General features: G+C 46.3%; 1 protein-coding gene across 1 annotated transcript in view; it reads right to left on the bottom strand.

Moving 5' to 3' along the window:
* LOC122945379 (contactin-associated protein-like 5) overlaps nt 1-16,905 on the bottom strand; it is a 346,160-nt gene that overhangs the window by 264,414 nt on the left and 64,841 nt on the right. The window contains 6 exon segments of the mRNA XM_044304451.1: nt 13,533-13,644; nt 13,732-13,806; nt 13,903-14,007; nt 14,305-14,420; nt 14,493-14,599; nt 14,676-14,721. Coding sequence (XP_044160386.1) covers nt 13,533-13,644; nt 13,732-13,806; nt 13,903-14,007; nt 14,305-14,420; nt 14,493-14,599; nt 14,676-14,721 — 561 coding nt within the window.

Raw genomic sequence — 16,905 nt, 5'->3', positions numbered from 1 at the left:
GACAGTATACTGTATATATACTACAGAGGACAGTATACTGTATATACATACTAGAGGACAGTATACTGTATATACTACAAAGGACAGTATACTGTATATACTACAGAGGGTCACTAGTGGGGTAGTGGGGGACAGAGACCGTGGGTATAGCTATGTCCTCTAGGAGGCGTTGACAAGCTGTTAGCTCCTCCCCTGGCAGCATATATACCCCCTCCAGCCTGGAGACAGAGCTTCAGTTTGTGAGAAGCAGTAGGAGAAGCAAGCTAACCAAGAAAAAACATGGAACACCAAGCATGCCAAAGGACCCAACGGGTTCAAACCAGCAACTGCCACAACTGTGGCCAAACAACAATACTGGGTGGGTGCTGTGTCCCCTCAATGAAGAGCAAGAAAGAGATTTTACTGGTAAGTTTTACAAAAATCTTGTTTTCTCGCCCATATTCATTGGGGGACACAGAGACCGTGGGATGTCCAAGAGCAGTCCATAAGGGGGGGGGGGGGAAACACAGACCCATGGAGCCAGGCAACTAAGAACTGCCGCCTGCAAGACCAAGCTTCCAGAGGCGGTGCCCGCCGATGCACAAGTATGCACCTGGCAAAATTTTGTGAATGTGCGGAAGGAGGACAGTAGCCGCTCTGCACAACTGCGCTGCCGAACCTTGAATCTTCTGAGCCCAAGAGCGCCCACCGCTCTGGTGAAAGGAGCTGCAACACTGAAGGGTGGGACCCTGCCCCGGGGACAGTATGTTTAAACAAATGCAGACGTGCAATTGACACCCTGGAAGCCGCCAATGCCCTGCGAGGACCCTCCGGGAAGACAAGAACAAAGGAGAGCCCGCACGCCGGAAGGAACTGGAGGCTGGCAAATAAACAGTCAGAGCCCTGACAACGGCCAAATGACCCAACTCCCTTTCACTAGGGTGTGAAGGGGAGGTACACAGTGATGGAAGGACAATTTCTTCATTGAGATGAAAATCAGAGACCATCGTCGGGAGAAAGGAAGAACAGGCCAGGGAACCGCTTATCCCTGTCAGAACCAGGACAGGTTCAAGGGGAGAATTCCGGAGGCGGTAAAAGAGGACGGTATGGAGGAACCGTATGGCCATTCCCTGGAGGAAGGTATTGTGGACCCCGGTGGAATACCGGGTCAAAGGACGCTGGAAAGGATACACAACGCCGAACCTTACCCAGCCAAGAACTAATGTCCAAGCAAAAAACCCCGGATCCACCCCTGCTAAGGGGAAGCGCTCCACGGAAACGGCAAGTGGTCCACCAATGTCCCCCGAGCCGACCAGGCTTGTGGGGAGACTGAAAAGCTGGCTGATAAAATACTGAGAAAAAACAAGCCTGAATGAGGCATGTCCAACCGCAAGCCAGGGAATCAACACATTGGATAGTTAAAAGTAGAGACAATATGAGAATCATCGACGGAAGAATTCCATTAGCGACAGTGTATTGACGGTGTAGCAACACCGCTTGACGGAATCAATCGACCAAACCAAGATTAGAGAGAAAAAACTCCTGCCTCAAGGAGGAAGAATAGAAGGGGTGTTCCGTTCCAGGAAAGGAACTCCATCAACAGACGTGACAGCACCCCCGCTCAGCCTGATGTGGTGAGTCTCATAGTCTAGCCACGGAATGTGCAGTGAAAAGGCATGACTACATCGGACTGACATTGCAGTCACCAGTCAAGTCTCAAGAGAGATAGTTGTACATACGGGTAGCGCACCCAGGACCAACGGTAGGATTCACCTGTAGAAGGAGGAATATAGGAAACGTCACAACCCAACAGTCGGTCTGGAACAAGACTCGAAGAAAAAAAACACAGAACCAATACCCTGCATCACATAGATGAGGGGAAGTAGCAACATAGGAGCCACCAAGGTTTGCGGAGTGGCCGTGAACCCTGAGCCAGAGAAGGAAGAAACGGAAGGAGAGAGGGGGAACGGGGAAGGGCGAAGCCCATTCCCCATCCGAGACCGGCAGTACACAGAAGTAGCCACCGGATGATAGCGGCGGTGCCATACTCCGCCTAAGGAGGAGCCTATGCAGTGTACGCCACCGAATATGGTGATAGAAGAATCAGTCACATGATGAAGGAGCCATACAGGAGGAGCCAGAGTATATGTAATGGCTACTACAGGACCCCCATACCATAGACCGTAGAGGAATCCGGTAGAAGCCACGGTATCATACTGCCCCAGGGAAGGAGAGCTAACTTTAAATGCTCCACCTGGGAAGGGCGTTGAACAGGAACAACCGCCAAGCAAGTGTCAGGGTAGAACCCCTAGCTGATGGAATGCCCCACTGTAGCGACTGCGAACGCTAGTACCCGCATAAAAAACACACTAGTGGAGGAGAACAGGCTGCAAAGCTTAAACCAGAGTGCCAGCACAAACACTTCCCACATCAGGAATGGTGGAAAGAGAGTAAGGAGTCAGTGTAACACTTGACCCGTTGGCACGTAATCATATATGTGCAATGGTGTACGCACCACTACTGATGCGGACAATATCATTACCGACTGGGACCTGTGGAAGGAGCTAATGAATACGGCAGGTACTGAACCTAGTGGAGGTACAATTCCACCACCTACAGAAGGGGGAATGCACTGAAAACAGTGTTATTGTACTTAGTCCACCTATGGCAGGGGACAATGTATAAGGTCAGAACAGTATCCTAGTAGTGCAATTACTCCGCCTAAGTAAGGGGGTAATACCTACGACGAGTGCTACTGGCCACCGTAGACGCAATCTGAGGAGATTGTTTCGGATTCACGTCAGGGTCCGAATCAGTGATTCTCCTCACCCCCCCTCCCTCGGACAGACCCACTCCCGTGAGAGAGGATGTGCCTGAGCGTGACCTGGAGAGGAAGGGAGGGGGTGTGGAGATATTCGAGGAAAAGATGACCTGCTGTGGTCCGCTAGCACGCAGGTATACGCCTCAGAAAATCACCCCTCGCAGTCGCGGACTGCGCAGGTGGGGGCTTATCAACCGAACTACCCGGGGAGATGGATTGGGAAGAGGTCCTGTATAAAATGAAGCCTGCAGAGAATTATCAACCCAACAACTCTAGAGGGTGAATCGGGAAGTTCCAGTTTTCCTCCACTGGAATCGCGCAGGTGGGGAATTATCAACCAAACGACCCCGGAGGGTGGATTGGGAATTCCAGAGGTTCTCCACTGTAGGGCTCAGGTGGAGAATTATCGACCAAACGGCCCCAGAGGACGGATTGGGATCCTGCAGAGATCCTTCACTGAATTGCGCAGGTGGAGAATTACGGGAATACTTCAGCTGTCCTACACGCGAGTTGCGAAGGTGGAGAGTTATCAACCAAACGACCCCAGAGGGTGGATTGGGAATTCCAGAGGTTCTCCGCTGTATTGAGCAGGTGGAGAATTATCAACCAAATGACCCCGGAGGGTGGATTGTGAATTGCAGAGGTTCTCCGCTGTATTGAGCAGGTGGAGAATTATCAGCCAAAACAACCCCGGAGGGTGGATTGGGAATTTCAGAGGTTCTCCGCTGTAATGAGCAGGTGTAGAATTATCAACAAAGCTACCCCGGAGGGTGGTTTGGGAATTTCAGAGGTCCTGTATTGCATCGGTGGAAAATAATCAATCAACCAAGCTACCCCGGAGGGTGGGTTGGGAACTGTCAAAGGTCCTCCACTGGTTTATGCAGGTGGAGGATTATAAACCAAACGGCCCAGAGGGCGGAGTGGGGGAGGGCGGATTGGGAAACTATGAGAGGTCGTCACGTGTCCGGGATAAGGGCACGGGCCCAGTTTGGTGCCGCACAGTCAGAGTTGACATGACTGAGGGGAGTAGGGCCTGTATGGAAGTAGACGTTTGTTTTTAGTTTCATTTATTTATTCATTTATTTTCAAACTGGCCTGCCTAGCCTCAAGTGGATAAGAGGCAGGAAGGGGTTAACAGTGCAATAAGCAATTTGCACAGGCCATCTAGCCCCTGATAATCCAGTGCTGGCCTAACAGAAGTGGCTGGCCAGGAAGGGTTAAACAAAAGGACTTGAAGTCCAGGGGCGGTGCTGATGGGGGCGGGGCAGCAGCAAGAATTCGCGCCAGCCCGCCTCCCTCCCACTCTGGGTCACGGCCTAGCCAGGGCCTAAAGTTCCGATGCTCGGCCACCCCGGAGCCTCCCCCTCTGTACTGTAAGTCAGCCGGAGGGTAGAGGGACCCGGAGCGGAGCGCGACATACACATTCCGGCCGGAGATGCCGCCCCACGGCCAAGATGACAACAGGGGAAGGAAAAGCCTATAGGCCCCACTTGAAGCCGGGGCCTAAATTTTTTGCGGCGCCCGGAAGACTGGGATGTTCACCCCGCGGCCGGAACTCGTGACAGCCGGAGTTCCATGCTAAGTAAGTGCCACGCGGCGCGAGACTCCCAAAAGGGGTCAGGCGTATGCGATCGGAGCTGCGCGCTTGACGCCCGCTCCCGAAAAAGGAATATGGAGGCTACTGCCGCCAGAAATAGCTAGTGGAAGTCGGACTGCGCTCCAGTCTTTTGCTGGAGGTGCCCGGGGAGAAGATACATTAACCCTCTATGAGCTGGAAAGCCGTCGACCTAGAGGGGAAGTGAGAGAGGAGGACCGTGTGTCGTTGGTGGCGCATGGCGCCCGCCGGATTAACCCCTTCTCTCTTTAAGGGTCTGTCTCTTAGCCGAATAAAGTCTCCTGGCCATTAACCTTAGGGCGACCCAGATTTTCAAAGAGGGAGGGGGAAGAGGGCTTTATACTCACCTCATCTTCATCCTCTTCTCTTCACCCTCCCAAGCGGGCCCATAAGGTACCTTCTCCAGCAGGGTCACCTCCTCAGCAGCTGGCACCGGAGTGGCAGGAGTCCGGTATGGTGGGAGGGTCTTCTCTCTGGCGGACCTAGGTGACCCCTTGGCTGGCGGAATACAGGGGAGCGAGGCTGCCCTGGTCCACCTTGTCTTCTGTGGGGGAGACAGCAGTGCGGATGACCGGCACTGGCGCAATTCGACCCCGGGAGAACACGGAGGCGAGGCGTCCACTGTTGTCCCATCTGAAAAAGAAGGAAAAAAATAAACTAAAACAAAAAATCTTCAGGAGATTCCTGCAGAGCAGGGAGGTCTTGCCTCCTATTGACACTAGAAAAAAACTGAAGCTCTGTCTCCAGGCTGGAGGGAATATAGCTGCCAGGGGAGGAACTAACAGCTTTTACTAGTGTCAACGCCTCCTAGAGGACATAGCTATACCCACGGTCTCTGTGTCCCCCAATTAATATGGGCGAGAAATATATATATACACACACTACAGAGGATAATTACTGTCTATATACTACAGAGGACAGTATTTTATATAGACACACCTTCTCATTCAAAGAGTTTTCTGTATTTTCATGACTATGACAATTGTAGATTCACACTGAAGGCATCAAAACTATGAATTATCACATGTGGAATTATATACATAACAGAAAAGTGTGAAACAACTGAAAATATGTCATATTCTAGGTTCTTCACAGTAGCCACCTTTTGCTTTGATTACTGCTTTGCACACTCTTGGCATTCTCTTGATGAGCTCCAAGAGGTAGTCACCTGAAATGGTCTTCACTTCACAGGTGTGCCCTGTCAGGTGTAATAAGTGGGATTCCTTGCCTTATAAATAAAGATGGTTTGGGGTGAGCCGGACCGCAGTGTGAAGGCAAAAGGGCCAACAAGTGCTAAGCATCTCTGGGAACTCCTTCAATCCTGTTGGAAGACCATTTCAGGTGACTACCTCTTGAAGCTCATCAAGAGAATGCCAAGAGTGTGCAAAGCAGTAATCAAAGCAAAAGGTGGCTACTGTGAAGAACCTAGAATATGACAGATTTTCAGTTGTTTCACACTTTTTTTGTTATGTATATAATTCCACATGTGATAATTCATAGTTTTGATGCCTTCAGTGCGAATCTACAATTGTCATAGTCCTGAAAATAAAGAAAACTCTTTGAATGAGAAGGTGTGTCCAAACCTTTGGTCTGTACTGTGTATATATATATATATATATATATATACACACACACATACATTGGAGGCTTGGGCAGAGGTTTAACACTGACAAATCTAAGGTTATGCACATAGGAAGGAATTATGCAAGTCACTGTACATACTAAATGGTAAAACACTGACATGGAAAAGGACCTAGGAATTTTTGTGAACAGCAAAGTAAGCTGTAAAAACCAGTGTCAGGCAGCTGCTGCCAAGGCCAATAAGATAATGGGTTTGCATCAGAAGGGGCATAGATGGCGGTGTCGAGAACATAGCCCTGCCACTTTACAAATCATTGGTCAGACCACAGATGGAGGACTGTGAACAAGGCAGACATAGCAGAGATGGAGAAGGTTCAGAGGAGGGAAACTAAAGTAATAACTGGAATGGGGCAACTACAGGACCTTGAAAGATTATTTAAAATTAGGGTTATTCACTTTAGAAAAAAGACGACTGAGGGGAGATATATATAAATATATCAGGGGTCAGTACAGAGATCACTCCCATCATCTATTTATTCTCAGGACTGTAGCAAGTGGACATCATCTGCGCCTGGAGGAAAAAAGGTTTGTACACAAACACAGAAGAGGATTTTTTACGGTAAGAGCAGTGATCCAGTGAGCTATGGGACTCTTTACTGTAAGAGCAGTGGAGACTATGGACTCTTTACTGTAAGAGGCAGTGAAGGGCTGTGGACTCTGTACTGTAAGCAGGCAGTGAGACTAGGGACTCTATACTGTAAGAGCAGTGGAGACTATGGACTCGATACTGTAAGAGCAGTGAGACCATGGACCTATACTGTACAGAAGCAGTGCGACTATGGATCTCTTTACTGTAAGAGCAGTGAGACTATGGACTCTATACTGTAAGAGCAGTGAGACTATGGACTCATACTGTAAGAGCAGTGGGATAACTAGGACTCTTTACTGGAAGAGCAGTGAGACTATGGACTCTTTACTGTAAGAGCAGGAGACGTGGGACTCCTGTACTGTAAGAGCAGTGAGACTATGGACTCTATACTGTAAGAGCCGTGAGACTATGGGACTCTATCCTGTAAGAGCATGAGACAATGGACCTCTATACTGTAAGAGCAGTGAGACTATGGACTCTATAGCTGTAGAAGCAGGAGACTATGGACTCTGTACTGTAAGAGCATCGTGAGGACTATGGACTCTATACTGTAAGAGCAGTGAGACTATGGACTCTAGTACTGTAAGAGCAGTGAGACTATGGACTCTATTACTGTAAGAGCAGTGAGACTATGGACTCTTTACTGTAAGAGCAGTGAGACTATGGACTCTATACTGTAAGAGCAGTGAGACTATGGACTCTATACTGTAAGAGCAGTGAGACTATGGACTCTATACTGTAAGAGCAGTGAGACTATGGACTCTATACTGTAAGAGCAGTGAGACTATGGACTCTATACTGTAAGAGCAGTGAGGACTATGGACTCTATACTGTAAGAGCAGGTGAGACTATGGACTCTATACTGTAAGAGCAGTGAGACTATGGACTCTATACTGTAAGAGCAGTGAGACTATGGACTCTATACTGTAAGAGCAGTGAGACTATGGACTCTATACTGTAAGAGCAGTGAGACTATGGACTCTATACTGTAAGAGCAGTGAGACTATGGACTCTATACTGTAAGAGCAGTGAGACTATGGACTCTATACTGTAAGAGCAGTGAGACTATGGACTCTATACTGTAAGAGCAGTGAGACTATGGACTCTATACTGTAAGAGCAGTGAGACTATGGACTCTATACTGTAAGAGCAGTGAGACTATGGACTCTATACTGTAAGAGCAGTGAGACTATGGACTCTATACTGTAAGAGCAGTGAGACTATGGACTCTTACTGTAAGAGCAGTGAGACTATGGACTCTATACTGTAAGAGCAGTGAGACTATGGACTCTATACTGTAAGAGCAGTGAGACTATGGACTCTATACTGTAAGAGCAGTGAGACTATGGACTCTTTACTGTAAGAGCAGTGAGACTATGGACTCTTACTGTAAGAGCAGTGAGACTATGGACTCTTACTGTAAGAGCAGTGAGACTATGGACTCTATACTGTAAGAGCAGTGAGACTATGGACTCTTACTGTAAGAGCAGTGAGACTATGGACTCTTTACTGTAAGAGCAGTGAGACTATGGACTCTTTACTGTAAGAGCAGTGAGACTATGGACTCTATACTGTAAGAGCAGTGAGACTATGGACTCTATACTGTAAGAGCAGTGAGACTATGGACTCTATACTGTAAGAGCAGTGAGACTATGGACTTACTGTACTTACTGTAAGAGCAGTGAGACTATGGACTCTTTACTGTAAGAGCAGTGAGACTATGGACTCTATACTGTAAGAGCAGTGAGACTATGGACTCTATACTGTAAGAGCAGTGAGACTATGGACTCTTTACTGTAAGAGCAGTGAGACTATGGACTCTTTACTGTAAGAGCAGTGAGACTATGGACTCTATACTGTAAGAGCAGTGAGACTATGGACTCTATACTGTAAGAGCAGTGAGACTATGGACTCTTTACTGTAAGAGCAGTGAGACTATGGACTCTATACTGTAAGAGCAGTGAGACTATGGACTCTATACTGTAAGAGCAGTGAGACTATGGACTCTTACTGTAAGAGCAGTGAGACTATGGACTCTATACTGTAAGAGCAGTGAGACTATGGACTCTTTACTGTAAGAGCAGTGAGACTATGGACTCTATACTGTAAGAGCAGTGAGACTATGGACTCTATACTGTAAGAGCAGTGAGACTATGGACTCTATACTGTAAGAGCAGTGAGACTATGGACTCTTTACTGTAAGAGCAGTGAGACTATGGACTCTTATACTGTAAGAGCAGTGAGACTATGGACTCTATACTGTAAGAGCAGTGAGACTATGGACTCTATACTGTAAGAGCAGTGAGACTATGGACTCTATTACTGTAAGAGCAGTGAGACTATGGACTCTATACTGTAAGAGCAGTGAGACTATGGACTCTATACTGTAAGAGCAGTGAGACTATGGACTCTATACTGTAAGAGCAGTGAGACTATGGACTCTTTACTGTAAGAGCAGTGAGACTATGGACTCTATACTGTAAGAGCAGTGAGACTATGGACTCTTACTGTAAGAGCAGTGAGACTATGGACTCTATACTGTAAGAGCAGTGAGACTATGGACTCTTTACTGTAAGAGCAGTGAGACTATGGACTCTATACTGTAAGAGCAGTGAGACTATGGACTCTTATACTGTAAGAGCAGTGAGACTATGGACTCTATACTGTAAGAGCAGTGAGACTATGGACTCTTATACTGTAAGAGCAGTGAGACTATGGACTCTATACTGTAAGAGCAGTGAGACTATGGACTCTATACTGTAAGAGCAGTGAGACTATGGACTCTATACTGTAAGAGCAGTGAGACTATGGACTCTATACTGTAAGAGCAGTGAGACTATGGACTCTTACTGTAAGAGCAGTGAGACTATGGACTCTGTACTGTAAGAGCAGTGAGACTATGGACTCTATACTGTAAGAGCAGTGAGACTATGGACTCTATACTGTAAGAGCAGTGAGGACTATGGACTCTATACTGTAAGAGCAGGAGACTATGGACTCTTTACTGTAAGAGCAGTGAGACTATGGACTCTTGTACTGTAAGAGCAGTGAGACTATGGACTCTTTACTGTAAGAGCAGTGAGACTATGGCTCTATACGGTAAGAGCAGTGAGACTTGGACTCTTTACGTTAAGAGCAGTGAGACTATGGACTCTTTACTGTAAGAGCAGTGAGACTATGGACTCTATACTGTAAGAGCAGTGAGACTATGGACTCTATACGTAAGAGCAGTGAGACTATGGACTCTTACTGTAAGAGCAGTGAGACTATGCACTCTTTACTGTAAGAGCAGGTGAGACTATGGACTCTTTACTGTAAGAGCATGTGAGACTATGGGCTCTTTACGGTAAGAGCAGTGAGACTATGGGACTCTATACTGTAAGAGCAGTGAGACTATGGACTCTTTACTGTAAGAGCAGTGAGACTATGGACTCTATACTGTAAGAGCAGTGAGACTATGGACTCTTTACTGTAAGAGCAGTGAGACTATGGACTCTATACTGTAAGAGCAGTGAGACTATGGACTCTATACTGTAAGAGCAGTGAGACTATGGACTCTATACTGTAAGAGCAGTGAGACTATGGACTCTTACTGTAAGAGCAGTGAGACTATGGACTCTTTACTGTAAGAGCAGTGAGACTATGGACTCTTACTGTAAGAGCAGTGAGACTATGGACTCTATACTGTAAGAGCAGTGAGACTATGGACTCTATTACTGTAAGAGCAGTGAGACTATGGACTCTTTACTGTAAGAGCAGTGAGACTATGGACTCTTTACTGTAAGAGCAGTGAGACTATGGACTCTTTACTGTAAGAGCAGTGAGACTATGGACTCTATTACTGTAAGAGCAGTGAGACTATGGACTCTTTACTGTAAGAGCAGTGAGACTATGGACTCTATACTGTAAGAGCAGTGAGACTATGGACTCTTTACTGTAAGAGCAGTGAGACTATGGACTCTTACTGTAAGAGCAGTGAGACTATGGACTCTATACGGTAAGAGCAGTGAGACTATGGACTCTTACTGTAAGAGCAGTGAGACTATGGACTCTATACTGTAAGAGCAGTGAGACTATGGACTCTATACTGTAAGAGCAGTGAGACTATGGACTCTTACTGTAAGAGCAGTGAGACTATGGACTCTGTACTGTAAGAGCAGTGAGACTATGGACTCTATACTGTAAGAGCAGTGAGACTATGGACTCTTTACTGTAAGAGCAGTGAGACTATGGACTCTTACTGTAAGAGCAGTGAGACTGTGGACTCTGTACTGTAAGAGCAGTGAGACTATGGATCTTACTGTAAGAGCAGTGAGACTATGGACTCTGATACTGTAAGAGCAGTGAGACTATGGACTCTATACTGTAAGAGCAGTGAGACTATGACTCTATACTGTAAGAGCAGTGGACTATGGGACTCTTTACTGTAAGAGCAGTGAGACTATGGACTCTATACTGTAAGAGCAGTGAGACTATGGACTCTTTACTGTAAGAGCAGTGAGACTATGGACTCTATACTGTAAGAGCAGTGAGACTATGGACTCTATACTGTAAGAGCAGTGAGACTATGTGACTCTGTACTGTAAGAGCAGTGAGACTATGGCATCTTTACTGTAAGAGCAGTGAGACTATGGACTCTTTACTGTAGAGCAGTGAGACTATGGACTCTGTACTGTAAGAGCAGTGAGACTATGGGACTCTTTACTGTAAGAGCAGTTGAGACTATGGACTCTTTACTGTTAAGAGCAGTGAGAACTATGACTCTATACTGTAAGAGCAGTGAGACTATGGACTCTTTACTGTAAGCGCAGTGAGACGTATGGACTCTGTACTGTAAGAGCAGTGAGACTATGGACTCTATACTGTAAGAGCAGTGAGACTTGGCTCTTTACGGTAAGAGACAGTGAGACTATGACTGTACTGTAGCAGTGAGACTATGGACTCTATACGGTAAGAGCAGTGAGACTATGGACTCTTATACTGTAAGAGCAGTGAGACATGGACTCTATACTGTAAGAGCAGTGAGGACTATGGACTCTTTACTGTAAGAGCAGTGAGACTATGGACCTATACTGTAAGAGCAGTGAGACTATGGAGCAGGTGAGACTATGGGTACTGTAAGAGCAGTGAGACTATGGACTCTATACTGTAAGAGCAGTGAGACTATGGACTCTTTACTGTAAGAGCAGTGAGACTATGGACTCTTTACTGTAAGAGCAGTGAGATTGTGGACTCTATACTGTAAGAGCAGTGAGACTATGGACTCTATACTGTAAGAGCAGTGAGACTTTGGGCTCTTTACGGTAAGAGCAGTGAGACTATGGATTCTTTACGGTAAGAGCAGTGAGACTATGGACTCGTTACAGTAACAGCAGTGAGACTATGGCACTCTCTGCCTGAGGAGGTGGTAATGGTGAGTTCACTAAACGAGTTCAGGAGGGTCCTGGATGTATTTCTGGAGTGTAATAATATTACAGGCTATAGCTACTAGAGAGGGGTCGTTGATCCAGGGAGTTATTCTGATGCCTGAATGGAGTCGGGAAGGAATTTTCCTCACTCCTGCAGAGTTTCTAGAGTGTGACCAGGTATGAGGGGGTCCGCAGTCATGAAGATACTTACCTGTACAGTCCTTAGGTACATAATACATTTTACATTTGCATAATGCCAATACCCAAGGCTGCCAGCAGAACATTGTCTGGAACATCACACCACTTCCGCCGACTTCCCATAGGGCACCTGGTGCCATCTCTTCCCCAGGTGATTGACACACCTGGCCGTCCACATGATGCAATGTGATTTCTCAGCCCAGGCGTCGTCTTCCTGTAGTGCACCCGGTGCCATCTCTTCTTCAGGTAAGTGACGCAAACACTGGTGGGGTTAGACCAGGCCGCCTTCACCCCATACATGACCCTGTCCTTGGTTCACCAATTCTCCTCACTTGGAGCACTTTTGGTACTAATGACCACTACATACCAGGGTAAACCCACAAGACCGGCCGCTCTGGAGATGGTCTGACCCAGTCATCTACACATTACAATATGGCAGGGGTCACAGTCCCTATCATCCTTACACTTCCCCATCTTTCCTGCTTCTGACTCATGAACAACTGGCTGTTCAGTTGCTGTCTGAGGAATCCCTCATGGCGGACACCACTGTCACCGGTCAGTAGTTCTAATGTTATGGTCATTCAGGGTATGAATGGAGGGAAGCTGGAGACTATGGTAATAAAATATATACTTGTACCGTGTTATTTTCTATTTACTAAGAAAATATAAAAATTTAGATTCCTTAGTGGTTGGAGCTTACAATGGCTAACCCTAACCAGGTACTAATAAGTGGCACGTCTCTCCTGGCATCGGGGGGTTCAGGCTCTACCCACCCAGGATCAGGTTTGAGCATAGTTGTTCCTGCCAAGCCCATGAGAGAGGCCTAAGGCTAGGTCTACACGACGACATTTGTCAGGCAACATTTTGTCGCGACAATTTTTATAATGCTAGTCTATGCTGCGACAGTCGCAAAAAATCCACTCAAGATGAATTTTTCTGTCGCATGTAGCAGTGCAACACCATAGACTACCATTATAAAAATTGTTGCACAACATTGGTGCAGTGTAGTTGCGACTTATTGTCGCGCGACAAATATCGTTGTGTAGAGCTAGCCTAAAAGTGGCACCCATGTTTTACTGTCGCAAAGCCCCCTTACACTAGGACATACCTTTCTGTAATGGTATTCGGACCTATACCGGCCAGATGGAAGCAGACAAGTCCACCCCCTGACTATGGTACACGGCGGAAGCCTGTATGAATAATACACTCACACTGGTGACCTACTGCTCTACCCCTGTGATGTCATCAGTGCAGGTCTGACAGAATATGAGGAGCGCTCACCATCTATTAGCAACACGCCGCTGTCAGTGGAGACCAGGAGGGATGGACCCCAGGAATCTCCTCCAACAGCTTCAGGAGAGAAGTTATTACAGAAGCACTGAGCCTCCCAGGGCTGTGGAGAGAAGCAGAGGAGACATGTAGTCCATGTCCGCAGAGATCATCACTGCAACCGCCACTGGTGCATCCTCGTGGCTCCTACCTCTCTTCTGCACAGTCCCGTGGATGCCAGGCTGGTCGGAGCGTCTCCCCGTACGATCATTTTCAGCTTCAGAGCCTGGAAAGGAGCAGATTTACAGGGAATGACACGATCATGGGCGACTCAGCCACACCCTACATGGCGGAGGGGTCTCCAGCCACCACAGACACTGACCTGCCCGATGCGGACAAACTCTGCCTGCCGTGCTTCCTCTTTTTTTCGGGCAGATTTTGGGGATTCTGGCAGAACGTCACTGAGTGATCTTCTGTTTAACATGTTCTGGAAACACAGCAGACAAAAGCAGATTACTCGTGCCCCCCCGAGACCGCAGCACTGGGGCTACAGTGGTGATGCCTGCTGCCGGGCCATGGTTGATGCCTGGATGTAATGTTACCCTCCAGCCTTCTGACTACCATCCTACAGTGGTGCAGCTCAGATCCACAGTCTCCTATCACACACCATAAGGACAGACGGAAGTGACATCCGCAGCACTGGCAGGTGACAGGCAGCAGATGGATGGAGCGCTGATCTGACAGATGGCGCAGCTACGAGGAAACTGTCAACAGTCAGGATTACCTTATGCAAGTCGGGCATCAGATCCTGGTACAGGGAGCGTATCAGCATATCCAGAGTGCGCTGCCTCTTCTGAGCAAAAGTTGGGGTCTCCAGAGTCGCCTTCTCACCATTAATTACTGAAACACAATGGCGACAGTCAGAATGGAGGCTGCGAGGGTCATTTTATATACAGCAGCTGGAAAACTCACGTTTTACTAGAAGAAAATCCCTGAATTCCTGGTGGTCGGAGAAGACTGGTGGGGACGGCAGAGGAGGTCCGAATAATGGGACACTTTCCTCCGAAAAGATTTTTAACCTGTTAGGTTGAAGGCAAATGCAATGCTGAATGTCAGGGCGTTGCTATGGCAGGAGCCCCCTGCAATCTCACTTACCTGTACCCATCATTCTGCTTGTTATATCGCACTAAGGCAAAAATATCTGTCCGTTATATTAAGGAAACACATAGACAATAAGATGACTGTAACCCCTATCATCCGCCCCTTACAGAGGGCCCCTTACACAGCCTGATGGAGCAGTCTTCCTGCAATCTGCTTGCACGTCGGTAGAGAGGAGAGCTGCATAGGTGCACAACATTCACATCTAAATAGCATAATTATAGGGGTTGATTATATATAATAGGCCATATTGTGTTAGATTCCCCATCGTGTATGTAGTTTAAAGTAGGCCGAAAGAGGTTCATGGAGAAAACACAGTTCATATCATTTCTTCTCTGTAGAAAAGAGTCATTCTAGTCTCCTTACAGATTTATGACTGAGATAAGGATATTCTCTAGACCAGGGGTGCACAACCTGCGGCCCGGGGGCCACATGCGGCCCTTGATACCATTATGTGCGGCCCCCAACCATCTGGTAACAGACATGTATGCCTATGTCTTGTGGCTGCTCACATGTATTTTTCATGTATTTCTCCCATTAGATGGGAGTCCTGGAAGTGTAAGTAGACATTAATGTTATATAATGTGTGTTCAATCTGCCATAAGTACAATATTTCAGTTGTTAATACACCTTTAAATTTTAATTTCGGCCCTCGTCATTGGTTCAGTCTGGCAATGTGGCCCCCAACCAGGAAACGTTGTGCACCCCTGCTCTAGACGCATCTGGTACGGTTTAATGTCTATTGATGAAGCAGAAAATCTGCAATGTATATTTATATGTATAATGAACATTACGTTTTAGACTAAGATAAACAATAGGACATATGTATTGTACTGTGTTGTGGAATATTATGAAGGACGTCTGTTATCATATATATTTCTCACTAGGAACGTATACACTACTAAAGCATGGTGAGAAGAATGTTAAGTGTAGACTTTGCTAGTACGACTGGTGTTATTTTAAGGGTACTTTCACACTTGCGTCGCTGGATTCCAGCAGGAAGTTCCGTCGCCGGAATTGCCTGCCGGATCCGGCAATATGTATGCAAATGGGAACCATTTGTAGATGGATCCGGATCAGTCTCACAAATGCATTGCAATACCGTAGCCGTCTCTCCGGTGCCATCTGGAAAAACGGATCCGGTATTTATTTATTTTTTCAATTTTTAAAGGTTTGAGCATGCAGCAATTTTAATGCCGGATCCGGCACTAATACATTCCTATGCAAAAAATGCCGGATCTGGCAAATGTTCAGAATTTTTGGCCGGAGAGAAAAATGCAGCATGCCCAAATACTGGAAAAGGACTGCTCCCATTCAGAATGCATTAGGATAAAACTGATCAGGTTTTTTTTTTCCGGTATTGAGCCCCTAGGACGGAACTCAATACCGTAAAACTTTAAAGCAAGTGTGAAAGTATCCACACGTCTGGGAGAGTACAAGGTATATTGTATTCTTATCAGTACCATAAATTTGGTAGCTTGAGAAACGTCTCAAATGGTACCCAAACGTCTGTGCTTTCATTGGTGTATGTGTCAAAGATAATCCCTTAGCTCTGATTTAGGATTCCTTATGTTATGTGTATGGAATGTAAGATGAAATCAGACCTGGACATTTAACCCTTATTTGTAATGATGCTAATAGCTTATGCAATAGTGCCACCTAGGTATGACTAGGTAACATTGCGCCAACAGTTAAAAAGCATTCTGGGTGATATAGTGACATCACAGTCATTATCTTATGTACACGCCTAACTGACAATGATTGGAAAACTCCAAGTTAGGAAGGTGTGTCTAACTGATAAGTTTGTGATCATAAACCGAACAAACATGAAGGAAAAAAAACACAGAACACAGAAAACAAGGAAAGAAAGGAGAAACCCCAGTAGAAAAATCCTAATGACTTCCCTTAGACTCTGCATATCAACTGCACTCTTGGGTAACGTATAACTTTATTATGTGTAGTATTGATTTAATTAATTGGCTTGATATTTAGCAACTCCCTGCTTTATTGCGGATGTGCAGTGTTAAAAAGTACTACATCAATATTATCACTATTCAGTAAAGATGCATATTACTGAATAAAATATATAATATTGATATCAAATAAACTCTCCGATTGGAATATGTATATTCCCCCTAGTCTATATCAGGCCTGATGATTTATAAGTTGTATAGCAATCCTACCCGATATCTGAGATTGGTCATAGTTTGAGCAGAGCAAGGCTTTG

Source organism: Bufo gargarizans, chromosome 8, assembly GCF_014858855.1.
Source record: "Bufo gargarizans isolate SCDJY-AF-19 chromosome 8, ASM1485885v1, whole genome shotgun sequence".
In the NCBI taxonomy this organism is placed as follows: Eukaryota; Metazoa; Chordata; class Amphibia; order Anura; family Bufonidae; genus Bufo; species Bufo gargarizans.
Note: the sequence above shows the minus strand (reverse complement) of the source record. Positions and strands in the feature narration are given on the sequence as shown.